Raw genomic sequence first — 25,812 nt, 5'->3', positions numbered from 1 at the left:
GCTTCCAACATTAGTGAAGTCAGCCCTGAGTAAATACTTTTAGTTACAAAATGTGCTTTTTTCAAAAACCCCATACCTTTGATGATGGCATTTTAAACATTTTTTAAAATCAATATCACAGTCCGGTCATTTAGTCGTTTTAGAAACTTATTTTCAATGTATTACTAGTCTTCTTCTAATGACTTGCCTTGCCTCTTGTGAGTTAACCACCGCCACCTAATTGAGAGCCAATTCATGTTCATGGATACACTCAAAAGTGATGAGAATTCGACTTGAACATTTAGCATGAGCAACGATGAAGCTTTGAGTCTTTCGAATTGTTGACGTGCTTTCTTTGCCGCGTGAGCGTGAGGCGTTCTGTGGAATTTCCTGGCGTGTGAAAGCTGCGCGTAGAAGAATTGAATTGAAGGAAACGTGGCTGTTTGCCTTTTTCCTGTCCCGAGCTCGCCGCCCGCCGCCTGTGACGAGAGGAGACGCTCGACTTGTTCACTTGCCTTCCAACTTGCGTGGAGTGGAGAGGGTGCGTGCGTGCGCGCGTTCGTCCGTGCGTGTTAGTGTGCCTGCAGCATGAGCCGCGGCGGCGGCCAACATGGACGCGCTTCTACTTTTGTTCGTGGTGTCGATTTATGGGACGTCTGCTGCTCGTGAGTAGTCGATGGATTACCTCATCTTCGTCAAGGGCTCGTTGTTCACTTCCATTTGTTGGTGATATTGATCGTGAACCGAACCTTACTTTAAGTACCGCCAATCGAGAATGTTCGACATTTCGAGCTCAAGTTGCCATCCAACATTGAGAGCAAAACAATCAAATTGATTGTGTAAGAATAGGATCAGGTGCTTTTCCACTAAGGCAGTGCTTCTCAAATAGTGGGCCGCTGTGCGATGCTGAGGAGGGGGGGGAGGGCTGTGACCTTGGGGAACATGTTTTTTCCCCCCGCCGTACTACAATAAAGTGTAATTACACATCCACTCCAGTAGTTGGCAGTGGTGCTCTCCTTGCCCATTGTGTACAGCGAGTATTAACTCGACGGTGTAGGTTTGTTTTGGAACAAAAATACTATTATTTATCGTTGTGGCAGAGAGTGGGTGGTGGTGGGGGAGTGTGAATTGTTTTCTTCTTGCAAGGGGGGACGGGTGTGACATAAAATAATTGAGAAGCACTGCACAAAGGTGAAAAGGATTTGATAACAGTCCACACGGCCACTTGAAACTCATAATTAATGTTGTTCTCATGCCAGACTGAGATGGTTTGGAGATGAGATAGCGAGTATAAGGTCTAAAGGAAGACCAAAGAGGAGGTTTATGGATGGTGTTAAAGAGGACATGAAAGTCACTGGGGTGAGAGCAGACGATGCAGAGGACAGGGTTAGATGGTGACAACTGATTTGCTGTGGCGACCCCTGAAGGGAATCGCCAAAAGGAAAAGAAGCAGATTCTTATACATATGTTTGGGAATTTTCAAGATATGATTGAAATAACATGTGAATGATCTGGATTTTTTCATGGAAAAATATTTTTGCTTTTCTTCCATTCAGACCAAAGTTCAACCTTCAGTCTTTCCTCAAGGGCACCAGAACGTTCCAAGGTGACAAATTCAGCATTCAGGTCCCCCACTACACACGTGACCTTTGGCATCTTGTCACTGAAGTCAGGTGTGACACCTGAGCGCCCATGCACAACTCCACGTCCATCCATGTCCGATTGGTCACAAACATCAAAGATGCTACCGTCTGAGAATCCGCCTCCGGCAAAGTTTGATTGGCCGCAAACGTCAACGACGATAACGTCCAAGAATCCACCTTTAGTTGCGTCTCACTGGAAGACAACGTCAGAGTTGATAACGTCCGAAACTCCGCCTGCGGTCGCGTCCGGTCGGCCGCAAATGTCTAAGATGCTAACGTCAGTGACTCCAGCTTTAGCCACGTCTGATTGGACGCAAACGTCAGCGAAAATAACATCCAAGACTCTGTCTGCAGCCACGTCTGACTGGCAACGCACATCTAAGACAATAACGTTGGAGACTCCGCTTCCAGCAGCATCAGATTGGCCGCAAATGTCTAAGACGATAATGTCAGGGACTCCGCCTCCGGCTACATCTGATTGGACGCAAACGTCAAAAACTAATACGTCAGAGACTCCACCTTCAGCCGTATCTGATTGGCAGCAAACGTCAAAGACGAAGACGTCGGCGTCTCCTCCTCGGTCCGCGTCTGATTGGCAGCAAACGTCAAAGACGAAGACGTCGGCGTCTCCTCCTCGGTCCGCGTCTGATTGGCCGCAAACATCTAAGACGATAATGCCAGAGACTCCTCCTTCAGCCAAGTCTGATTGGCCGCAAATGATGATGATAACACCAGAGACCCCGCCTCTCACTTCTTCCGAATGGCCACAAACATCAAAGGCGATAACATCAAAGACCTCACCCTCGACCGCCTCCGATTGGCTGCAAACGTCAAAGACGATAACATCCGAGACGCTGCCTCCCGCTGGGTCTGATTGGCCGAAAAGCTCACAGGCAATAACACGAGAGACTCCGCCTCCGTCCGCGTCTGATTGGCCTCAAACATCAAAGATGATAACATCCAAGACTTTACCTTCAGTCATGTCTGATTGGCCGCAACTGATGATTATAACACCAGAGACCCCGCCTCCCACTTCTTCCGAATGGCCACAAACATCAAAGGCGATAACATCTAAGACCTCACCTCCGACCGCCTCTGATTGGGTGCGAACTTCAAAGACGATAACATCCGAGACGCTGCCTCTCGCTAGGTCTGATTGGCCGAAAAGCTCACAGGCAATAACTGATTCTGATTGGCCTCAAACGTCAAAGACGGAGCCGCTACCGTTCAGCTCTTCAGATGCACCACACGTGTCACATGACCTCACATCAATGATGGCACTCGGCGTCTCCACCGATACGTCGCTGACGTCAGCAACCGTCGCCACTCCTGTCGACCTTGCCACCAGTAGGACCTTCTTGACTCCTCCCACTGCCCATGCCTCAACTCCTACCACGACCTCTGCTGTTACAAATGAAGCCACTCGTGCCGTCGGAACCGCCTCCCACGCCACCAGCACGATTGGCCCTGCTCCGAGCAACACTGCAGCCACCGCCGCGACTGTGTCCAATCTTAGCTGGACTTGGGCCAGCACTCCAGCCTCTCTTACCATCAGCAATCCCAGCTTTCCTTTGGCCTCTAGCCCCGCCTCCACACCCACCACCTTGCCCGACTCCACACCTGCTTCCGTTTTGTCCACTCCTGCAAGCAGGCCTTCAACAACATCCGTAGTCCCGCCCACAAGCCCAGCAAGGCATGCATTGGCAACGGTTTCCATGACAACAAACAATCCCGCATCAACCATGCCAAAGGTCAGCTCGTCCGTAAGTTGCGTAACCTTTCCTTGCTGGCTAATGCACCTCTTTGCTGATTTTTGTTTTGGAACCTAACCTCTGTCATTTGTTGAAAAAACAAGTCGTGTTGAATAGTAATCGAATATAATAGCTATGGTGGCATCCTTCTTCGTTTTAGTGAGTTCAGGAGCTTCATTTAGTGTGTAGTGCTCTTCTGCCATCTTGTGGCATCAATAGACAATTATACAAACCATTTTTAGGTGGGGCAGGTTTCCATTTCTTATCGGTCCCTTTTACACACGCGGAGTGGTGAAAATTGTTGTAGCAGGCCACTCACCCTGATTTGCAACCCAGTATGAAAATTTGTGTCCGCCCACATTTTCGCAGTCTCTTCTGTTTCATGGCTCAGAGTTTCTTGCGATGATGCCCTCACGTGTGGGAGAGGAGAACTCCCCTTGACTGAACGCTGAGTGAGGCGTCAGAGAAACACATTAAGCGCACTCGTGCTCAGACGCTCCCGCATGCACTGACTGATAGAAGGACAAAAAAAAAAAAACGGGGGATCGGTTCTAAAGAAAACAACAACATGCAAATAGGAACCTGTAAAGCACTCCAATTATGCCAGTGACTCTTTGTTTGGACAAACTGACAGTCACAACAACAAAAACATGTCTACATGCTCAAGGTTTTTGTGTGCGCGTGTGCCTGCGTGTGACATTTCAGAATCGGTCCAGCTGCTTGGTGACTTTCATACAGGTGAAGGTTGATGTGAATTGGGCGTGGCTGACCTTCAGCTCCCAACATTTGTGTGCCAACTTCACAGCGACGGCGACGGCCACGTGTGGCAGCCACGTTAGCGTTAGCAAGTGCCAACCTGTGGCAGCGGCCGCTCCAAACTTCACCTGCGTCCTCTTACGACTGCGGGCGGGAACCGCGTACCGCGTCAGCGTCCTCTCCGCCTTAAATGGACCACCAGGACAAGTGGAGGTGCACACAGGTACGCGCTCACAATACCCTTGAGAATACCCTCAAGTCACCTGTCCTTCAGTCCCTTTGTTGTCATGGTTACCAACATCTTTCAAAATCAGCAAGTGTGCCAATAAGTTGGCCTCCGTCACCAGCCGCAATTTTGACACTGCCTTTGTCCTTTGAAGGCTCGCCATGCAATATTGGTGAGCACTGACAGACACTGCACATGTTTGATAGTTCAGATTTCTGTTTTGGACCTTGTTCCAAGGATGAATAAACTCTTAAACACGGTAGCGGCCTCGTGGCATTTCAGTCCATTTCAATGTAGAAAATTGATTTGACATGCGAGTAAATTGCGTTAGATGCTTGGTCACGAATGTCCTAAACTGACAAACTCGTGAGCCAGGTGTACGACTGTATCAGCAAGCCGAGAGAAAAAAAACAAGCAAACCATTATTGGGGTTGTTGTTGGATTGTTTCAGTTCCTGATGGGGTGTCGGAGCTGTCCGCCTTGTCGTTTTCTGACGGCACCATGTTGCGTCTTGCCTGGACGCCCCCGAGTGGCGACTGGGAGAAATACAGTGTCCTGCTGCGTAACGGGTCAGCGGTTCTGGTCAACGACAGCATCGAGAAGCTGAGCCGGAGCTACGTGTTCCATGTTAAGGAGCTGGGCCTGATGCCGGGCCGGGCCTATGGCGCCGAGGTCACGGTGCACAGCGGCGCGCTGGCTAACACGGCACACTGCCAAGCACGACTAGGTTGGTTTACTTTCATTTCTGCAAAACGCTCGCCATACAACCATGACCTGTTCTGTTCTCTTGCGGGGTGGCCGAAGGTCCTGTTTCTGAAGTGTTTTTCGCTCCTCAGCCCCCGGGACCGTCCAGCAGCTTCACATCTCTCGTGTCGAGGAGACCACCGTGCACGTCCAGTGGCAGCCACCACGGGGCGAGTGGGACGGCTTCATGGCGGTCATTCGAGCAGCTCGGCCCAATTCGGCCGCGATTCGAAACTTCCTCCCTCGAGAGGCCACTGGATGCGCCTTTGGCGAACTCACCTCAGGGCGCCTGTATACCATCACCGTGACAACCACCAGCGGCAACCTGAGTAGCTCCACCTCCGTCAACACATGGACCAGTAAGATTTCCTCAACTGACTTTCAGATTCTTTTTGTGTCAGTTGTTTTACATCTTAGACTTACTGATGATGTAGTGCTACAAACGCAGCAGTTCCTCCTCAAGGCTAGCGTGAGATTGAATGGTTGTCTGTCGATGTGTGCCTTATGATTGACTGGTGGGATGTCCAACTTTTGCCCCTGGTCAACTGGAATATGCTCCATCTCACCCGTGGCCTTAATTCGGACAAATGGTTTAGAAATTGGGCGGTACTGTTTGGCACGCACGCCTCACAGAGCAGAGGTTGTGGGTTCGATTCTGGCTCCGGCTTTCCTGTGTGGAGTTTGCATGTTCTCGCCGTGCCTACGCAGGGTTTCCTCTGGGTACTCGGGTTTCCTCCTCCTCCCACGTTCCAAAAACATGCATGGCAGGTCAATTGGACACTCGAAATTGCCCGTTGGTATGAGTGTGAGCGTGGAAGGTTGTTCGTCTCTGTGTGCCCTGCGATTGGCTCGCAATTGGTCCAGGTTGTACCCCGCGTAGTGCCCGAAGATAGCCTGTGGTGTTGTCATTCAGTGTCCAATGGTTGCGCTGTGTGTCCCTCAGCTCCGTCTCAGGTGACCAGAATGCAGGTTCATAATTTGGGAAGTACTGAGAGTCTTCTGGCTGAATGGGAGCAGGCCAGCGGGGACGTGGACTTGTACATGGTCCTGCTGGTCCACGAGGGCAGCGTCATCAAGAACCAGAGCGTGCCGGCAGATGCTGTCAGTCTAAATTTCCGTGACTTGACAGCCGGCGGCCTCTACAGGGTGGTGGTGACGGCAGTCCGAGCAGGACGCCCATCTCGGCAGACGGTGGCTGAGGGACGCACCGGTAAGACTCAGGCTTGATGGCACGAACACAAGCAGACTCTTTTTAACTTGCTGTTGGTCTTCTTGTCCACATCGCAATCCCCCTTTCGCTCTCCCCTCTTCAGTACCCGCTGCTGTTGGTGAGGTAACCGTCAGTAACAATGGACGCATGGACTTCCTTAGCGTGTCGTGGCGTCCTGCTTTGGGGGAGGTGGACAGTTACCTGGTGGCCCTGAGGGACCAAGAGAAGACCCTTCACACGCTGGTTGTCTCCAAATCCAGTCACCAGTGCGTTTTTAGCTCCCTGGTGTCCGGTCGCCTCTACAACATCTCCATCACTACTTGCAGCGGAACCTTCCAGAACCATACCTCCGTCCTGGAGAGAACCCGTGGGTGCAGCAGACAGAAAGTTGGCGAGTCACTGAGCCAGGAGTTCTTACTCTGAATGGTTGTCGTTGCCCAGAGCCATCAAAGGTCCAGAACCCTACGGCGATACATGGCGCCCGTGATGACTTCTTGAAGGTGTACTGGCGTCCCGCCTCCGGAGACTTTGACTTCTACCACGTTGCCATCAAACACAACAACGCGGTGCTGCAGAAGCAGACCGTGTCTAAGATGCGCACCGACTGCGCCTTTCAGGGCCTGTTCGCGGGACGACTCTACACAGTGGTGGTCAGCACCTGGAGCGGCCACTACGAAGCCTGCGCCTCCACATACGGTCGCACCTGTGAGCGTGTCATTATGCAGCATTTTTAAATGGTTTGATTGAGTGAGGACTCAGCAGATGCTTTGACTCTTTTGTCCAGTCCCAGCGGCGGTGCTTTCCTTGCATATTGCCCGTCGGACCTCACAGGAGCTTTGGGTGGCATGGACGGCGGCCCCAGGCGACGTGGACCACTACGAAGTGCAGGTGCTGTTCAACGACATGAAGGTGTTCCCTCCGCTCACCCTGGGCGGCGGCATGGGTGAGTGCCTGGTGACCTCACTCACGCCTGGACGACTCTACAAGGTCTTGGTGTCCACCTTCAGCGGGCCCAACCAGAGGACCCAGTTCATCGAGGGACGTACAGGTTGGGCACACACAAACATCACACTACAGGTTCTATTTGTGTGCCTGGTGTAAAGCCAGCAAGTGTATGGCAAAGAGGACGTCTAATTTTTGTGCCGTGGCATAAGGAAGCACATTTAAAAGTGGGCCATCTTCGCTGGTGTGAGCGGCTCCACAGCCAACTACGATGCTGTCCAATTGAAGTGGCTCCTCTCATTTCCTGTACACGGGCCGTATGAGTGGTACACTGGTAGTCCTTGCCACCGCGGAAGACAAAACTGATTTGCTCGAGTCTGGGGGGTTGAAGCGTGCAAGCTATGTTTTTATGCAAGCAGACATCCATGGGCGGATGAATGGCTAGGAAGTTGGTTTGGGAGGAGCTCAAAGATCAGTGCCATGCACTTGCACTTATTGCTCTAACAAGTTCTACCAGCTAGCTAGCACCAAGCTAACCTGAGGATTTTTTTTTTTGAGGGTCCAACAGCGCAGCAACGACAGAGGCATTGATTCGTTACCACCATGGGCTTCATTGACCTCATTAGCTGGCAAACTCTTCCCATACACACGCAAACACACTGGTGTCCCGCTTCAAGGCAGCATGTTTTCACACGACGCATCTAGCACTCCCCACATATTGAGACGTCAGCATTGGCATCTGTGACAATACACACGACAAGATGCTCTGATTCCAATACAAATACGCTCCTTCGGTGTTTGTTTTTTTTCAGCCAGTTCTCATCTTAATTCGGGTCACCACTGATTTTTGTGAATTCCTAATGAGGAGAATGATAATCAGAACAATTCTTTACGCTGGAGCGCAGCTACCCTACCTATGCACGGCCAGCACGATCCTTTAGGCCAACCTCTTACATTTTCAGCTTGATCTCCGATTAATATGACGACAATGATGAAGATAAGGTGATGATAGTTTCCTGTGTAGTTCCCAGCGAGGTGAAGAACATCCAGGTGAATAACGGTGGTGGCAGCAGCAGTTTGACGGTGAGCTGGACGCCTGGCCAAGGCGACGTGGACCGATATGTGGTGGTTCTGTACAGACAGAACCACCAGCTGGAAGTACGGCCCGTCCTCAGACATCAGAATCAGGTTGTGTTCGGCTCACTTCAGCCGGGTCAGATGTACGACGTGACGGTTCAGGCGCTCAGCGGCGACCTCTCCAGCAATCAAACAGCCAGTAGCCGCACAGGTGAGATTCTGGTCCGTGCGGTCGTGCCACTTCGGTACCTCTTGCTCTCTGAAGTGGAACGCTCCGTGTGCTCTGCTCAGTCCCGTCGGCGGTTACGGCGCTGCGAGTGGAGAACCCGGTGGGTAGCGGCAGCCTGGAGGCGAGTTGGCGGGAAGCCGCGGGTGTGTCAGACGGCTATTTCCTACAGCTTCTCGATAAACGAGGCACCATCCTCGCCAACGCCACGCTGACAACTGCCTTCACACGGTACAGCTTTGACGGTCTCAGCCCAGGAAGACAGTACAACGTCCTGGTCCGGACCACCAGCGCGGGGATCCAGAGCCTCGGGGTCACCGCCCAGGCTCGCACTCGTAAGACTTCCTTCCCGTTTGTGTAAAATTCCAAGCTGGAGATTGAGGACACTTCCCGCTTCCTGTTCTTCTCAGGTCCGGCGGCAGCCACACAGCTGTCAATCCAAACCAACACCAGCACCAGTCTGGCCTTCTGCTGGTCCCGGCCGGCGGGCGACTTGGACTCGTACGACATTCTCCTGTACGGCGCAGACGAGATTCTGCTGGAGCGGCGCCAGGTCGGGCCGTCCAGCGTGGACTGCTCATTCCGAGGACTTGCACCCGGTTACACTTACAAGATGGTGGTTGTCACGCGCAGCGGAGACATGAGTAACCACTCCAGCATTTGGGGTGGCACAGGTCAGCGCATGCTCCAGACTACAGCGACGCCGCGAAGGCATCATCATTTTCATCGCCATTGTCATTGTTGTCGTCGTTGTCGTTGTCATCGTCATCGTCATCGTCATGTTTATGGCCATCCTGACATCCCTAATGCGTTGCCTCTCATCAGTCCCGTCCGCTGTGACATCTCTACGCGCCGAGAGCGGTGATAGTTGCGACCAGCTACAGGTGTTGTGGCGGCGGGGTGAAGGCGGCGTGGCCGGGTACCGGGTGTCGCTGTCTGGCTCTGACGGCGTGCTGCGGGCACAGGAGCAGCTGGGGTCGGAGGTCACAGAGTTCATTTTCAGCCGCCTGACGCCAGGTCGACTTTACCGCATCGACGTCCTGAGCCTCAGCGGGGATCTCGCCAACAGCGCCAGTGTGCATGCAAGGACAGGTCAGAACCCAGTCTCACGACCCAACTGGTGCCCTCTCTCTAGCTCTGTTTTTCAATTTTCCATTTGTGATTGGATTTTTTTTTTTATTCTAAATAAACAAAAGCTTTTTTCAACTTGACACGTGTTTGCATCTTAAGGCTGCCGCACACAAGTGATGCGACCTGACCTAACTGAACTCTCGCAGTGTGCGGACTTCTGCAACTTTTTTCGTGTGTTTGGTTTGGTTTCGAATTGCACGGGGGTCACCCGTGTGTTGTGCTTCTCAGCTCCCAGACCGCCTAGCTCGTTCCTGTTTGGAGGGGTGACCAACACGTCTCTGGAGGTCACGTGGACCGCCCCCCCGGACTCAGAATACGACGACTTCGACTTGCGCTGGACGCCACCCGACCGCGGCTCTGTCGTCAATCCGTACGAGAATCGCCGGTCTGGCAGTCGCATCGTGAGAGGGATGTTTCCCGGACGCCTCTACGACTTCAGCCTGCGCACCATCAGCGGAGCCTCGCAGGCCAGGGGCGGGGCTCTACCCTCCTACAGCCTACCTATCCAGCGCAGCATCCGCACCAGTAGGTGGCGTCACCAAAAAAGCTGTGAAAGTGATCAACAACAGTTATGCAAATGTGCGGAGTGCCAAAGCTACGATAATACTGTAACACAGGGTTCTATAGCATTTGCAAAGAATTTTGAGTCAGGTCTTTAACCACTTCTCCACCGAGAGACCTAAACACGATCTTACCTTTGAAATTCTTCACGTCAATTGGATAGTTGATAGTGACTGAAGATTACAACACAGTGACGTGATTGAATTTTTAAAGGCGGGGTTCCTTACTCGCTGCCATGTTTCCGCAGTGCCGTCCCCCGTTGTCGGCCTGCACTGCCGGCCTCAGAGCTCCACATCCATTTCCTGTTCCTGGGCACCCCCGGAGGCCGACTTTGACTCCTACACGGTCGAGTGTGTGCACGAGGACTCGCAGAGTCTGGTCTACTCACGCCGCTCGGACCGCCACTCGTCTGCGTATGTGATCGATCTGCTGGAGCCTCACAAGCGCTACAGCGTGTGCGTCAAAGTCATCTCGGACACCAGCGCCAGCGAGGCCGCGCTGGACAGCGTGGTCACCATGATTGACCGTAAGTGCTCAACAGCCTCCAAGTGGGCCACTGAGTCACTCACATACTAGTCCATTCGAGTCCTCTTTGACCTTTTCAACATTTGACAGCAATAAGAATAGCCTAAATGTCCTTTTTGGAAGACTGATACAAAATAACCCCCCCCCCCAAAAAAAAAAGAATAAAAAATGTTAATTCTTTTGTAGGAGTGCTACAAAGTTTGAGTAGACTGAGGCTGATCTGAATTCAAATTTTACGATTTAGGCCCTCCTGGCATAGCGTCGCTGTCGGCACGCAGCTCAAAAGGGCTTAGCATATCTGTGGTAATGATGTCATGAGTAGCGTGTGATGGCGGATTGCAAATTGATTTAGGTTGGAAGCATTTTGGAAATTGTTGGTCACCCGATGCGGTTCTCCAACATGCGTTTCACGTGTGTCTGGGTGTCCAACGGACGATACGTAAGTGTCAATGTTTGACTTTTGTCATGAAGGCTCGCCCTGTGTTCAGGTCCCCCGGTGCCACCCGTCAACTTGCGAGTGGACGCCGCGTCGGCGCTGGCGACCGACTCTTCCATTCTGTTCCACTTCAACTGCAGCTGGTTCAGTGACGTCAACGGCGCCGTCAAATTCTTCACCGTCGTCGTCACGGAGTCCAAAGGCATGAAACGTAACACACAAGATCGACTCGCATGCTTGCACATCTTTATGAACACCATCGCCGATTGTTGCCGCACTGTTATTTGCATGAGCTCAGATTATTAGCAGAGCTGGGCACTTGACCCTTTTTTTGCCGGTCAGTCCCGCACCCTGCGACCGCGATCTGGGTACCCTCCCGAACTCGACCCTCGGACAAAAAAAAACAACTCTGGCCTTGCTTAATCAAACCCTTTTTTAAAAATTGTCACGCCCCACCCCAAGAATGGCCGGCCGGTTGGATCATGAGGGACGGACTGCCCAGCTCTGCTTGGCTGACAATTTTTAAAAAAGGGCTGGACTAATTAAGGCCGCTGGTGGATTTGAGTCCGGCCAACGAATCGGCCCTCGTGCGTGTGATGTGGTCGCGAGGCGGCCAAAAGTTCATCTCAACCTACTCGGCCAAATGGGCAAATGACAAAAATCGCCTCCGAATGCATCAAAAGCGCCACTACCAACTGTGCGTACTTAATTGCGTTGGGCATGTTCGTGGAGAAGAAGAAGAATGAGACAAGAAGAAGGAGATGAAGAAGAAGTAGACGAATAAGACCATAATAAGGTAAGCGGATTTGAATTGTAAATTAGCCAGATAATGATGTTCAAATAAACCTCTGCCGTTAGCATCTCTTCCACTTTGCTTTGTTTTTTTTTGTTTTTTGTTTTTTTTTGGCGGCGGGGTCAGAACGGGGTCATAAAGGGTCGATTACCCAGCTCTTCTTGTTAGTTTGGTCACTAATTTTTGCTCAACTGATTAGCAGAACCCCCTCAACAAAATTGCCATGGCCAAACAAATTGAGAAATCTTCATAACAATTGTCCCGTTTTGTGTGCGTGCTTGTGTGCCTCGTTCTTAGATGATGACAGCATTTTACCTGAGCAGCGTTACCCTCTGCCCTCGTACGCCGACTACATGTCTAACGCATCCATCAAGTCATACCAGACATCTATGTTTGCCAGCGGTGGCGGCGCTGAAGCCTGTGCTTATAACATCACTGTGGGGGCGGGGGCCGATGCCCTGGGCGGGTCATGTGACCGCATTCCCACAAACGCACACGCACACCACGACGACCTGCAACACTTCTGTGACGGACCCCTCAAACCCACTACTGCGTACAGGTGCCCAACACACACCCGCACATGCAAATAACATGACACAGGCATATTTATATATGTGTATATATATATATATATATGTATATATATATATATATATATATATATGTATATGTGTATATAGGACACATTCAGGAGAATGACATGATGACGTGCGGATCCAACTATGTGAGTGGTCGCTGTGTTTGCTGTGCTTCAGGCTGAGCGTGCGAGCGTTCACGCAAGTGTCTGATGGCCTTCCACCTCCTCTCTACGCCGACACCTTCCTGTCGCTGCCCGTGCACACCTCACTAGGTGGGGAAAGGTTGGCGGCTGCCACGCTCACGCCTGACCGCTGACCTCTCCGGTTCTCGTCCCGTCCCATCCGCAGACCCTGCCGGCGCCGTCGTGGGAGGAATGAGTGCCGGCGTCTTTGTGATGGTTGCCGTGGCAACCATGGCAACGCTGATCATCTACAGACGAAATACTCGACCTAAAACGTAACCCTGCCCGCCTGTGCGTCTCTGTGTGCGTGTGTGAGAGTGAGACAGTAAATGACTTAGTGTGCTATTCCCTCGTGATTTCACGTGTGTGTGTGTGTGGGTGTGTGGGGGGGGTGCGTGTGTGTGGGTGTGTGTGCGTGTGCGCGTATGCGTGCCTCTTAAAAGTGTACAGGAGAATGTGTCAGTCAACATGAGTGTGAGGAGGGATCGAGCTCTGCCTGGAGGTCACCTGGGGGTCAGAGGGTGAGGTCACATGACTTGTCATTGCGCACACAAATCATGTCAGGCAAGTAGTCGTCATACGAGAACGTCACCAACTGTTTTTTTTTTCCCGTCACAGGAAGAGCTGTCAAATGACAAGGTACAAAACAAACCAAAAATACATTGATACAATTATTGATATATATTATTTGAAATACTGTCATTGTCAACAACATACTTTTAAAATGTACTTTTTTCCCCATTTTTTTAAATACTTTATTGTAGCATTAATGTTTTTTGTAGTTTTTAAAAGTACTTTTCTGCCATTGTTGCAGAGTTTTTAGTGTGCTTTCTCTAAATATACAATGCATTTTTCAAATGCTTTTTCGTCTGTTTTAAGTCCCTTTTTTAGTAATTTGAAAAAAAAATTCTGCAGTATTGTTAATTTTTGTATTTTTTAACTCCAGTATTTGTATTTTTTTCATAGTTGTGTGGGTTTTCATTTTTTGGGGTATTTTCTAAATATGTTTTGCAGGTTTACTACTTTCTTGTAGTTTGGGTCCTTTTCTGTTTTTTTTTATTTACATTTTTGTAATTTATTATAATACTTATTTGTGCTTTCTAAATAATTTCTGTAGTTTTTTAAAGGTACTTTATTTTACTTTTTAATTCTTCTTAGTTTTTGGATTTTTTTGGAGTACTTTTCTGCCATTTTTACATACTTTTTAATGTTTTATTTTCTCATCCATTTTCTTTATTGTTGTATTGAACATTTTTGTATTTTTCAATACGTTTCTATATTACTTGTATTACTTTTGTGTTTTTTCAAATCCTTGTTTGTCTATTCTTAATACCTTTTTGTAGCTTTTTATGATTTTGTATCTTTGTGTTGAATTTGTTTCAAATCCTTTCATGTTGACTTGTTGCCGTCCTTCAGCCCCATCAACGTGACTGACTTTGAACGCCACTACAACAAACTCCAGGCCGACGCCCACTTCCTACTTTCGGAACAGTATGAGGTGACCCTTAATTTCTTCGCCATTTTCTTCAGCCCGATTTTTTTTTTTGCCATGTCCAAAAAACAAGTAGGTGCAACGGGTACTCTCCTGCTCAATGCTGATTTTTCCAATTCTGAGCCGTCGACTGGCCGATTTCAAGTTTTGATTTGCGGGCCAAAATTTGAGGAAGCTTCATGGAGGCTGTCCCTTGAGTTAAGTGGGGAAGAACTGAGGTGATGAAGAAGCAGAACCCTTCTAGAAGCCACTATTTACATCCAGACACTCACATGCAGACGAAGTGGCCCTGTTCCTGGCCGCACTCATGAGGCCACGCCCCTCAAAGGCACAATTTTGAAAAAGCTTTACATTGGCTTTCATTAGCTTTTCATACCATCATGCTATTTTTTTTTTATGTACAACCCCCCCCCCCTCCTTTTTTTTCCAATTCATTTCAACGGGGAAAATGCATTTGATACATGTGAAATTCGAGTTCCGAGCTTGGTGACATTTGTTGTCGTGTTTCAAAGTTTGTCTCCCCACCCACCCCTCACCTCCCGCCACCCCCACCACCCCCACCACCCTAAGAGTCTGAAGGACGTCGGCCGCAGCCAGCCCACCGATGCCGCTCTGCTTCCCGACAACCGCGGCAAGAACCGATACAACAACATCCTGCCCTGTGAGACGCTCACACAAGCCAATGAATAAGCACGCGCGCTTGCGTCATGGGCAATTTGTGTTTGCAGACGACTCAACGAGAGTCAAGTTATCATATGTGGATGACGACCTCTGCTCTGACTACATCAACGCCAGTTACATACCCGTGAGATTCCCAACGCGCACACTCACGCGGACACACACGCTAATTACACACAGTTCACACTCAATCACTCACGCTCACACTGAGACAATCGTTCACTCTCATAGATATGCATGGACATATACACACATACATTCACGCGCGCACCCGCGCACACGATCACTCACTCACACACGCATTCGCGCGTTCAAACTAACACACGGGCACAGATGCCACACACAATCATACACTCGTGCACACACTCAAGGGACAACCGTGTATTAAAGCTGCGTGAGCATGATTGTCATTTGAGGGCAACAATTCCCGCCGCGAGTACATCGCCACCCAGGGACCGCTGCCGGGAACGAAAGATGATTTCTGGAAGATGGCCTGGGAGCAAAACGCCCGCAACGTGGTCATGCTCACCCAGTGTGTGGAGAAAGGACGTGTGCGTATACACACGCCGAGTAGGAGGACTCGCCTTGCGAAACAATTTGACCTTTAAATGAATTGTCCTTGGGGGGGGCGGGGGCGTGGCGCCATCAGGTGAAGTGTGACCGCTACTGGCCGGCGGAACGTGAGCCACTTTACTACGGCGACCTCATCGTCCACATGACCTCCGAGTCGGTGCTGCCCGAGTGGACCATCCGAGAATTCGACGTGTGCAACGTAAGCCGCCTGCCGTGAAGCCGTTACAAGTGTGCTCTCCTGTGTCAAATGTGTGCTCGTGTGTGCTCGTGTGTGTGCATTTCAGGACGATGACATGAGGCATGTGCGTATGGTTCGTCAGTTCCACTTCACTGTGTGGCCCGATCACGGCGTTCCTGACAGCACGCAGTCACTGGTCCACTTTGTCAGAACCGTCAGAGACTTTGTCAACAGAAGTGCCGCTGGCGGACCCACCATTGTGCACTGCAGGTTCGAGCACATGGCTGACGAGGGCCGCCCTTGACGCAAAAAGCGCCAAGAAGCAAAATGTCGACGTTGTTGTGTTGTGTTTGTCAGCGCCGGCGTGGGCCGAACGGGCACCTTCGTGGCACTGGACCGGCTCCTGCAGCAGTTGGATGTGTCGGACACTCTGGACATTTACGGCTGCGTTTGGCAACTCCGCCTGCACCGCTCACACATGCTGCAGACCGAGGTGCGTCTGTCCATTGGTCTCTTTGATTCACATCACGACTCTCTGATCCGAATGTGACCCAACATTTCAAATGTCTTCTCACACCGCTGTTGCCGCGTGTGCAGCGTCAGTACGCCTTCGTGCATCAGTGCATCAGCGACGTGCTGCGAGCCAGGAGCTTGATTGTGTACGAAAACGTCGGCTTGAGCCAGGTCAGTCGGCCTTTTTCACTGCTTTTGGAGTTTGCTGTTGTTTCAAGGCTCTTTGCAGGGATGGGCAGCTTCAATGCTGGGGTGGAGCGAGGCCACAATTGTTCATCAGTGCTACAGGGGGCCACGTAGGACCACACACTTCCTAACCGGAAGTAGGGTAAAAAAAAGTCATTTTCAATCAAGACAAAATAAACGCATATGTACAAAATTCTTACTCTCAACATATTTCATTTTAGAGAATACATTTTTCCATGCGTGTCTAAATACTATCCACTATCCTAACACAACAACAAAGGATTTGAAGCAAATGACAAAATACTCTTGGACTAAAACAAAAAATCAAAATCGCAATACCAGCCAGAAAAATTGCAATTTGTTTTTTCTTAAAATTGTTCAGCCCTATACTGTACTCCAATAAAGTGTAATTGCACATCCACTCCAGTAGTTGGCAGTGGCACTCTCCTTGCCCAGTTTGCGCAGCGAGTATTAACTCTACGGTGTCGGTTTGTTTTGCAACGAAAATACAATTATTTATAGTTGCGGCGGAGTGCGTGTGGTGGTGTGGGTGGGCGAGAATTGTTTTCTTCTTGGTAGAGGGGTGTGATAGAATATAATTGAGAAGCACCGGGCTAGTGTAAGCGCAACTGTGTCTGCCATCTAGTGGTGAACAAAGATGTTACAACTTAAAAATACTCTCAACCCCGGTATAGTCTCAGTTCAGCACACGTGGAGTCACCTGTTGACAGATTTATTTTTTTTCCCCAACATGTTTTTCATATTTTGGATTTCTCCTGGTTTTTCATGGGTATGGGTTCTGTTGATTAACCTCATGTTTTCGAGTGTAAAAATAAGAGGAAAAAATCCCCAAAATGTACAAAAAAAAAAAATTTAATCAAAGTGTTTTTGCAGTTAGGGGGTGGTGGGGTTAATCAACCAGCCTCTCAGAGTGTGGCGACGTGCGGGGCTACCAGTTGCCCATCCCTGGCTTCATGTGTTTTGAATTTTGTGCTGCTTTTGTGCTGCATACCGTGTGTGTTTTGTGTTTCTCTGTTGTTTAAGTGTGTGTGTTTTACGCTTGTGTTGTGTTTTTTTTTGGCCGTGTGTCCTGTGTTGCGTTCATTGGATTAGTGTTGTCTGTGTGTCTTGTGTTGTTTGTGTGTTCTCATATGTTTGGGGGCTTTGTGAGTTTTTTTTTTTTTTTTTTTTTGCAGTTTGAGGATTGCTTGCGTTGAGTTGTATGTTTTGTGTGTATTTTTGTGTTGTTATTGTTTTTTTTGCTCTGCTTTGGTGGAGTTTTTCTTGTTTGGCCTTGTTTTGTGTGCGTTTGCTCAGTTGTGTTGTTTCCTGATTGTTTTATGTGTTTGGAGGTTGTTTATTTGTTGAGTGTTTGTGTGATGATCAAAGTTCTGTTCTGTTGTGTGTCCTCAGACGCTGTGCGGGCGACCTTGACATCATAAGCCAATACCGTTCCAATGACGTCAGTTAAATGAGAAGTCTGGAACGCTGTCGTCTATGTCATCCAAACGATGACATATTAGCTGGCTTTGTTGCTTGACATGTTTTTTGTGGCTGGTGGTTTTTGTACATTGCTATTGAAAGGTGTACAATATAGTAATTTACACTGCATGAGCATAATATAATATCGTGAATGTATTTTTGTCAAAAGTTTAGAGTCTGAACAAAATATGGTTTTGTTTTGTTCTTTTTAGCGAATTTCGTTGTTGTGTACAACAAGCACATAAACATGCTGTTAATGATTGTATATTGCGCATTATTATAATTCTGAATTAAATGCATATTAAATGTGCCGAAACAAGACGACTTCACCTGCGTGAAGTTGCCCCCCCATTTCTTGCAAAAATAGAGGGAAATAGTTTGTGCTCGTTTGTGCTGTTAAAATTTTCGTGTGTGCTGCTTCGGTTCCAGAGATATTACACTTTGTTTTATTTCTAGCGTGACGTCACCCAGCCCCCCATTTTCCGTGGACGGAGCGCTGGGCATGCGCTGGTGGTAGCTCGTTGCTGTTGGCTAATAGCTGCTCGGTTCAGGCCTGCCTCCAGTCGTGGTTGGCTGGTTAGTAATTGGCTGGTTTGTGATTTGGTTGGATGGCGCTTGGCTGTGTCGTGATTGGCTGGCTGGCTCGTGGCTGGTTCGTGACTGGTCGACTTTTGGTTTAGTGAAAGTTTTGGGGCAACTTTGAGCCCGACGGTCGAGCTAGCTAGCTAGCTAGCTAGCGGAGTAGCAGCAACAGCGGAAAGACCAAAGCAAACTTTCTCTTTTCATTTTTCTTCCCACGGACTGCGTCAACGTCGCGCTCAATTTGCTGTGAATCGCCGACGTCTCTTGATGGATTCCAGCCGCTTTCCGTCGCCTGTGGTGCGCGAACGCGAGTGTTAGGACGACTTTGGGAAAAGTTGTAGGGGAGTGTTTTTTTTTTTGGGGGGGGGGTATGGACGCGGCGGTAGCGCTCGTGTAGCAGCGAGGGCTGATTCTAGTGCTAATGCTAAGCTAACTAGCGCTAGTGCTAATGCTAACGCCGACCGTCCGTCGGAGCTGCTCGGCCGGACGCGCAGCGCGAGGACTTCCGCCACCTGTGGAGGGCTCCAGTCGGCTTTCTGTTGGTGTCGTGCGGTGAGTTTGCTAGGCTTTCTTTGAGGACGTTTTTTGTTTTTCTCGTTGTTGTGTGCTCGTCACATACGCCCGTTAGCCTTGCCTCTTAGCTTAGCTGTTCGCTAGCTAGACAGCCAAGCCGTGCTAACCAAGCCAGCTAATTAGTAGCTGCCGTCACAACACAACTCATCGAAGAACTTCAAACCTACTACAACAAACGTGTCCCCTTCCCACGGTTTGGACTCTTTTCAACTTTTTTTTATAATCTTTTGCTGCTGCTATAAACTACTTATGTAAGTTTGATGAAATACTAATAAAGTCAACATGAGTTGTCAGGTTGAACAGGTTTTCATTTCATTTGATACTTTTTTAACTTTCGATGGACGTGTACTTCTGAAAAGCGCACGTTCATTTTCAAATACGTTTTACCCAGCCACATGTTCAACTTTATGTTCGACGTTATCCTTAACTGTATTACATAGATCAATGTATGTATTGGATAATTGTTGTCTGTCACTGCCATCCCGTTTAGCGTTAATTTTATAACTATTACTACGAGCTTAACTATTAGTAAGTTAATGACCGAAAAATAATCGACCGATTAATCCACAAGTTAAGTAATTGTTAGTCAAACCCTAAATATTTTTCTCTTAAATTGAAGAGGTATTTATCATGAGATCTCTTAATCTTCTGTTTTTCTTGTTCGTTAACTTTGTTCTTCCTCAACGTTGCTCTTTGTTTGTACTTGTTTTGTATTTTAATTTGTTGGTATTTCAATATTACAAATAGTTAAAGTTAATATGTGACTACGGCTGCTATAAAAGCATTCAGAGTATTTTCCGGGCTATAAGGCTCACCTGCATATAAACCACAGCAACTCTTTTGGGAAGAAAAAAAAATCTACAAGCCGCACCGGACTATAAACCACAGTTTTCTATGTTGTAAAAAATGTGTTCTTTACTGCATGTGCAGAACGATTTTGTACTCTGAATGCATATAAAAGTACATGAACCGATTGTTAAAACAGTGCCTTTTAACACGGCAACAATTTCGCTAATTAAAACTGAATCGACCCAAGAGAAGAAAAAAATTAGAGATTTCTTTTCTGAACTATAGAGCGCCCCTGCTGGCGAAAGAAATCCACCGAAAAGTCACACCGTTATATTAGTCTCATAGTTCAAAATCTAGGAAAAAAAGCAGCGGCTTATTGTCCGGACAATACAGTAATTTGTTTCTGTATGATTATTGCTACTTTGGTCAACAGGCCATCACTATTCTCAATACCATTATTGTCGATTCTGATTATTCTCGTTAATATATATTTTTTCCTATTATGGATTCATCAATGGAATCATTGCTGGAATAATTGATTCTGAAAATATTGGCCAGTGACCGCCATAGTTCATCCAGACAAGTGACTCTATGTGCATCCTAAGAGCCTTGTATAATAACATGGACGTTTATTTAGTGTCAAGTTGATTAGATAAGTTGGGCAAAGGGAAAACAAGTTCTGCCAAGGTTCCCAGTTTACATCATGTAATTGTTGCGGGTAACCTGCAAAAGAAAATATGGAATGTATGAATACTCATCTTGTCTCAGTTTGTGTGAAATTGGATCTTGTTTAATTGAACACAAAGAGAGCCAGGAGTTCTTTGGCCACAGTTAGAAACGTAACCTGATTGTAGCTTCAGGTGCCATCCAGCGGAAGAACATTTGATTTTTCTTCTGGCAACTATCGAAAAAAGATATACTTCTGATGGATAACATTGAAAATAAAACGCCGACAATGAGAGTAACAATAATGCTGCTGACATACTTCTTGTGATCATTCTTCACGTTTAACCAAACAGCCGACTTCTCATAGGCAATGCACATTGCCTTCAAATAAAGTGGATTTTCCAAACTGACATTTCAGTCTTAATTGTTTGCGCCTCTGATTACAACATGATCGTTATTGATGTGGCTTTTGGGGTTTTTTCCCTTTTGATTTAATCTTCAGCTGATTGATCTTCATCATCGTCATTGCTGTGACGAAGCCTCACGTGCCGATGATTGCGCCGCTAACCATGGAGGAAGACCTTAGGTATGTTGTTAAGAGCGTGATGTTGATGGTGATGTCGTCACACGGTTGCTGTTGTCGTAATGTTTCTGGTGTGTGTGTGCGCGTGTGCGTGCGTGCGCAGACGAGCCACGCAGGTGCAGTAAGGCATCATGGGTAGTAGCTGTTCAAGCTGTCCAGACAAAGAGTTGATCGCAGATAATCATCAAAGTAAATTCAAGGTGGGTTCATTTGCATGTAATGGTCCTTTTCCTCGCGGTGACACAATTTGAGTATCAAGTCGTAAAGCGCCACGTTTCCAAATCAAGCATGCCAAATGGAATGCCCACCAAATTGCAAACAAGTCGAGTCACGTCATCTTGCTCAATTGCACTCTCGCTTCGTGTTTAGTCATCACAAAATCACAAATGTTGCTCTTCTGCGCTCTCCGTATTGTGTTGTCCATGACGAGCAAATTAGAACCAGTTCAGGTCCGATTCCCGGTACCCAGGGGTACCAATTTTCAGTAGCTTTGTCCTGATATTTGTGCTATTAATTGTCATTTTATTTAACCATAAAATGTAAAAGAAACCAAAATCACAAACAATAAATTAATATGACAATATACAAAGTGCCAAGCAAAGTTACTTTACGATGAACAGTACAAAGTACAAATGTTAGTGTTCTGAAAAGTTTCGTTCCTCAAGAACAGCCGCCCGTATTTCATAAGGCGGCATGTTTGTTTTTTGTTTGTTTTTTTTGGGCCGAGGTCCAGTCAAATTGGGTTCAGTTGTTTTGCTCTGTCGTTAATTTTGGACTTTCATCTTGTCGTGTTGCTCAAACTCGTCATTTGCGGGGAGGTCGGGAATGATGAAGGATTTAGTGTGTTTGCAGACGTTTGCTCCTTCCCGACCTCCACAATCACTCCAACAACGTTTTAAGGCGATGATTTCGGGACTGTCTTAAGTCCATGAGTTGAAATGGCCAATCCAAGTCAAGCGCGAGCGTTTTTTATTTATTAATTTTTTTGGCAAGCGGGGCTTCCGCAAATTGTCGTGCATCGCCCTCGTTTTGTACGTAATACAGAGCGCGTGTGGCAATCGATCGGCAGGTGATCAACGTGGACGACGATGGGAACGAGCTGGGCGTCGGCGTGATGGAGCTGACGGATGGCGAGCTGATCCTGCACACACATCGCCGCGATGACGTCAGGTGGCCGTACCTGTGCCTGCGGCGCTACGGTTACGACTCCAACCTCTTCTCCTTCGAGAGCGGCCGCCGCTGTCAGACAGGACAAGGTGAGCCCCCGACGCTGCTCGCTCTTCACCACCTTTCCCGCTGTCTTCCTCCTCCTCTCCTCACCCATGTTTCAGTGCTGCATGCGTGTCTGTGTGCCTCTGTGCTTTGAACGCTGTTTGAAGGTTTTGGTTTTGTGGAGTCGTTGCATGAAGTGATTGTGCTTCCCAACGCAGATTGCGGCAGAGCCTATCCCTTGCACCAGCAAACTCTTTTTCTGCTCACGTTTACTTCCACAAAGGCATCATTGCTCAGTACACAAGAAAGACGATGTTTGACTTGACCTTTGGCGCAAACAAGAGTTGAAATACAGTGAACCCCCGGTTATCGCGGTTAATGGGGACCGAGACCACCCGCGAAAACTGAAAATCCGCGAAGTAGCGTCGCACCTTCAAAAAAAAAAAAAACACTGTATATATATATATATATATATATATATATACACTTCGCACATCTATATATATATATATATATATATATATATATATATATATATATGTGCGAAGTAGCAGCACACCTTCAAAAATGCTTAAAAAAAAAATATATATATATATATATACACTGGTAGAGAGAGAGAGTGTAATTCATGTTATAACAAAAAAAATATTATTAAAACTTATTTTTTTTTTTATTCCCCAGCCATTATTTTTGTATTTATTCAATTACTTCTTTTTGTATTTATTTAATTACTTCGACTTTTACCTGCTGGTACGCCGTCCGGTGTGCCCTGTGAATGTTATGATCCTCCAGCAGAACTGGAGGATTGAACAGGACTCTCCAAACGCAGACCCGGGAAAAAAGGTGGTGATCCAAAGATATTTATTATAATCACAATATAGTCAGTGTAATCAGCGCGTCTCGCAGCAGCTGACGGCATGGCACGAGATGATCGCTGGAGGAACGCCCACACAGCTGAAAAAACAAAAACACGCGGCATGACAGGCACGGATCATGACAGTGAAATGAAAGGTGGCATTCTTCATTTATTTATTTATTCATTTATTCATTCATAACTGACAGCCTCGTGCTCCGCCGGTCCCCGGGCGGAAGGTGCTCCTCTTCGGTTTACTGTGACGCGAGCATGCCCTCCTCCTCGGCAGCTTTCATTCGGTTAAACTTAGGTGGCGTTTGGCACCGCCCATGTATCGTGCATTTATCGCTATCGAGGTAAAATTTCTCAATTTATCGCGATATTAATTTGAGGTCATATCGCCCAGCCCTAAGTGGAATACAGTAATGCAGTTGCCCTAAGCGTTCACTGGCTGTTGCGACACTGGTGGATCACATTTAATGTTTGAAAAAAGACAAACCACCTCATACTTTTTGTTGTTGTGCATGTGTGCGTGCGACGCAGGCATCTTTGCTTTCAAGTGTGCGCGGGCCGAGGAAATCTTCAACATGCTGCAGGAAATCATGCACAGTCACAGCATCAGTGTTGTGGAGGAAGCCGTGCTGGATGTCGGCCAACAAGGGGCGGCGCTCTCACCTGCAGGTAGACATTTAAGAAAATTAAAATTAAGAAACCAGAGCGATTTACTGCGGGATGCTTGCTAACACCTGTGCATGCGTGCATTTTAGCCCTGGGCTACTCTGTGCCGACGGTGCCAAATGGCGTGTCGCGGCTCCCATCGGTTGGTGACGTCCCGTCCCACCCGTCCAGCCGCCACCCGTCAGTGGCTAGCACCCGGCAGCCGTCAGTGGGTGACGAGTCTACGCACCCCCTGCTGGTGGCCGATGAGATCGTGAGTGCGCCGGGCGCCCCTGCCGCCCCGGCGCCGTCCGACGAGCGCTGCGACTGCTTTCAGGCTCACACGTATGTGAATACGTCGCGTCTGCTGGAGGAGCCGCCCAGTCCGCCGAGCGGCGCCTTGCTGCTGGAGAGCCCGGCCTCCCCGGAGGCCCAACGCCCAGCCACTCCTCCGCCACCTCCACGAGCAGCCAGTGACATGGCGCCGTCAGAGCCGCGGGTGCTACTGGAGCCGCAGGGTGCGCGCTTTGTTCTGGGCCCCACGCCGGTCCAGCGGCGGCTGCGGGAGGCGGGAGAGACTCGAGAGAGCAATGGTGAGGCGGCTGATCCTGGCGTGGCGCCCCACTGTCGCCGCCCACCCCCGTTGACCCCGGACCTGCAGAATGTCAACAATTCAGCGCAGCGACGCACCGCACTGCTGGACTACGAGAACCTGCCGGCACTGCCACCTGTGTGGGAGGCACGCAAGTCCAGCTGGGAGGACGAGGAGGGCAGACTAAGGATGCCGTCGCTCAATGGCTTCAACCCTCACCCGCATGGACCGCCGCACTGCTGCCCACTCCCGCTGTCGGCCGCCCCAGATTCTTCACACAACTACGTCAACACGGAGAATGTGACGGCGCCTCTGAGCGCCCACCGACCCGACACAGCTCGGCGTCGCCCCGATGGACCCACCGTTTTCAACTTTGACTTCCGCCGGGCGACGGGCGCAGGTGAGCTGCCTAAGACGCTCAACTACATCGAGGTGGAAACGGACAACGGGGGCGGCAATCGAGGTGCCTCTGACGGCAGCGGCCCACACACGCCGCGCACCCCCACCTCGCCGCCGCCGCCCGGCACCCCCACGCGGCGCACTGAGCTCTATGCCCTCATTGACATTGAACGCACGGCGGCCATGTCCAACCTGCAGAAGGCGCGGCCGCGGGATGACGGTACCTCGCGCAAGACACGCCACAACAGCACCGAACTGCCGAGCAAGAGTGCCGCCGCCTTGTGATTATGTTCTTCTTCTATGGTACAAATCAGTATTACTGAAGCAAGCATTCCATTCTGCTCTGTTCATGCTGCTCCAATTTTCTGGTACATAACTTCCTTCTTGGATTGCGCTACAATAAAATCTTTTCTTTGTAGTTGTTTGAATCCATGCTGGAATTTAAACTACGCCGTCCTTGGCCACAGAATATGATGTCATCGTACGGAGGAATTGCCGTAGGCCATTTAGGTATTAAAATGTATTCCTCGACCACAGTTCTTGGAAGAGAAAGGAAATGCTTCGGTTCAATTGGCACACATTATTCGATAGGTTACCTGAGCTATGCTGTTACATCGCTGTGACCTTTCTTGCTTTGGCCTTCGGTGTCCATGGCACACTTGCAAGTTGAATCCAATTAAGACTGGTCGTGTCACACCTTGTTAGACGGGCTAGGCAAAGGCCCCCCCCCCCCAAAATAAAAAATGTATTTTAAGAGTTTCAATTTTTTTTTTTAACTAGGGTTAGGGTGTCCAAATAGGGTTAGCATTTTAAACTTGGGTTCAGCTCTCAAAGTAGGGTTTAAAACTGTGGTTAAGATGTAAATGTAGGGTTTCAAATTAGGTTTAGTGTTTCAAAGTAGGCATTTAAACCAAGTTTAGGGTTTCAAAGTACAGTTTTTAAAGTGGTTATGATTTCTAATTAGGCGTTGGGTTTTCCATGAGTATTTCCTACTCGGATTCGGGATTTTAAATCGGGTTAGCTATTCAAAGTAGGGTTTCAAAC

General features: G+C 48.7%; 2 protein-coding genes across 4 annotated transcripts; both read left to right on the top strand.

Moving 5' to 3' along the window:
- The first annotated feature begins 484 nt into the window (after window positions 1–484).
- Window positions 485–18,183, top strand: LOC148334471 (receptor-type tyrosine-protein phosphatase beta-like). Of its 2 annotated transcripts, none has more exons than XM_088298287.1 (30): window positions 485–644; window positions 1,536–3,385; window positions 4,079–4,352; window positions 4,807–5,082; window positions 5,192–5,458; window positions 6,043–6,309; window positions 6,413–6,676; window positions 6,751–7,014; window positions 7,094–7,357; window positions 8,276–8,539; window positions 8,620–8,889; window positions 8,965–9,228; window positions 9,380–9,646; window positions 9,914–10,210; window positions 10,494–10,772; window positions 11,260–11,409; window positions 12,298–12,559; window positions 12,756–12,850; window positions 12,927–13,035; window positions 13,204–13,281; window positions 13,379–13,399; window positions 14,177–14,258; window positions 14,823–14,913; window positions 14,981–15,057; window positions 15,347–15,481; window positions 15,580–15,702; window positions 15,788–15,951; window positions 16,039–16,174; window positions 16,279–16,365; window positions 17,794–18,183. In XM_088298287.1, the coding sequence occupies exons 1-30, from the start codon at window positions 590–592 to the stop codon at window positions 17,812–17,814; spliced, it is 7,053 nt and encodes a 2,350-aa protein (XP_088154413.1). In that variant the 5' UTR covers window positions 485–589; the 3' UTR covers window positions 17,815–18,183. The 2 variants fall into 2 exon arrangements, with proteins under 2 accessions (XP_088154413.1, XP_088154412.1); XM_088298286.1 differs by having other exon boundaries at window positions 11,260–11,418.
- A 116-nt stretch (window positions 18,184–18,299) lies between these two features.
- Window positions 18,300–25,186, top strand: LOC148334470 (fibroblast growth factor receptor substrate 2-like). 2 transcript variants are annotated; one of them, XM_088298289.1, is made up of 6 exons: window positions 18,300–18,996; window positions 20,975–21,058; window positions 21,159–21,255; window positions 22,125–22,311; window positions 23,664–23,801; window positions 23,888–25,186. In XM_088298289.1, exons 3-6 carry the CDS (start codon window positions 21,187–21,189, stop codon window positions 25,051–25,053), a joined length of 1,560 nt encoding a protein of 519 aa, XP_088154415.1. In that variant the 5' UTR covers window positions 18,300–18,996; window positions 20,975–21,058; window positions 21,159–21,186; the 3' UTR covers window positions 25,054–25,186. The 2 variants fall into 2 exon arrangements, with proteins under 2 accessions (XP_088154415.1, XP_088154416.1); XM_088298290.1 differs by lacking the exon at window positions 18,300–18,996 and adding an exon at window positions 19,004–19,210.
- The last annotated feature ends 626 nt before the right edge of the window (window positions 25,187–25,812 follow it).

Source organism: Idiotropiscis lumnitzeri, chromosome 6 (genome assembly GCF_059441095.1).
Source record: "Idiotropiscis lumnitzeri isolate Australia: NSW breed Sydney's pygmy pipehorse chromosome 6, RoL_Ilum_1.0, whole genome shotgun sequence".
NCBI lineage: Eukaryota > Metazoa > Chordata > Actinopteri > Syngnathiformes > Syngnathidae > Idiotropiscis > Idiotropiscis lumnitzeri.
Note: the sequence above shows the minus strand (reverse complement) of the source record. Positions and strands in the feature narration are given on the sequence as shown.

What these genes read in the sequence shown, in the direction of transcription:
- LOC148334471 (XM_088298286.1), top strand. Translation starts at nt 590, where the DNA reads ATGGACGCGCTTCTACTTTTGTTCGTGGTGTCGATTTATGGGACGTCT. An exon ending in ACAAGTGGAGGTGCACACAG is followed by an intron (nt 4,353 to 4,806) that starts GTACGCGCTCAC and finishes GGATTGTTTCAG; the next exon opens with TTCCTGATGGGGTGTCGGAG. An exon ending in CACACATGCTGCAGACCGAG is followed by an intron (nt 16,175 to 16,278) that starts GTGCGTCTGTCC and finishes CCGCGTGTGCAG; the next exon opens with CGTCAGTACGCCTTCGTGCA.
- LOC148334470 (XM_088298289.1), top strand. Translation starts at nt 21,187, where the DNA reads ATGGGTAGTAGCTGTTCAAGCTGTCCAGACAAAGAGTTGATCGCAGAT. An exon ending in ATCATCAAAGTAAATTCAAG is followed by an intron (nt 21,256 to 22,124) that starts GTGGGTTCATTT and finishes ATCGATCGGCAG; the next exon opens with GTGATCAACGTGGACGACGA. An exon ending in GGCGGCGCTCTCACCTGCAG is followed by an intron (nt 23,802 to 23,887) that starts GTAGACATTTAA and finishes CGTGCATTTTAG; the next exon opens with CCCTGGGCTACTCTGTGCCG.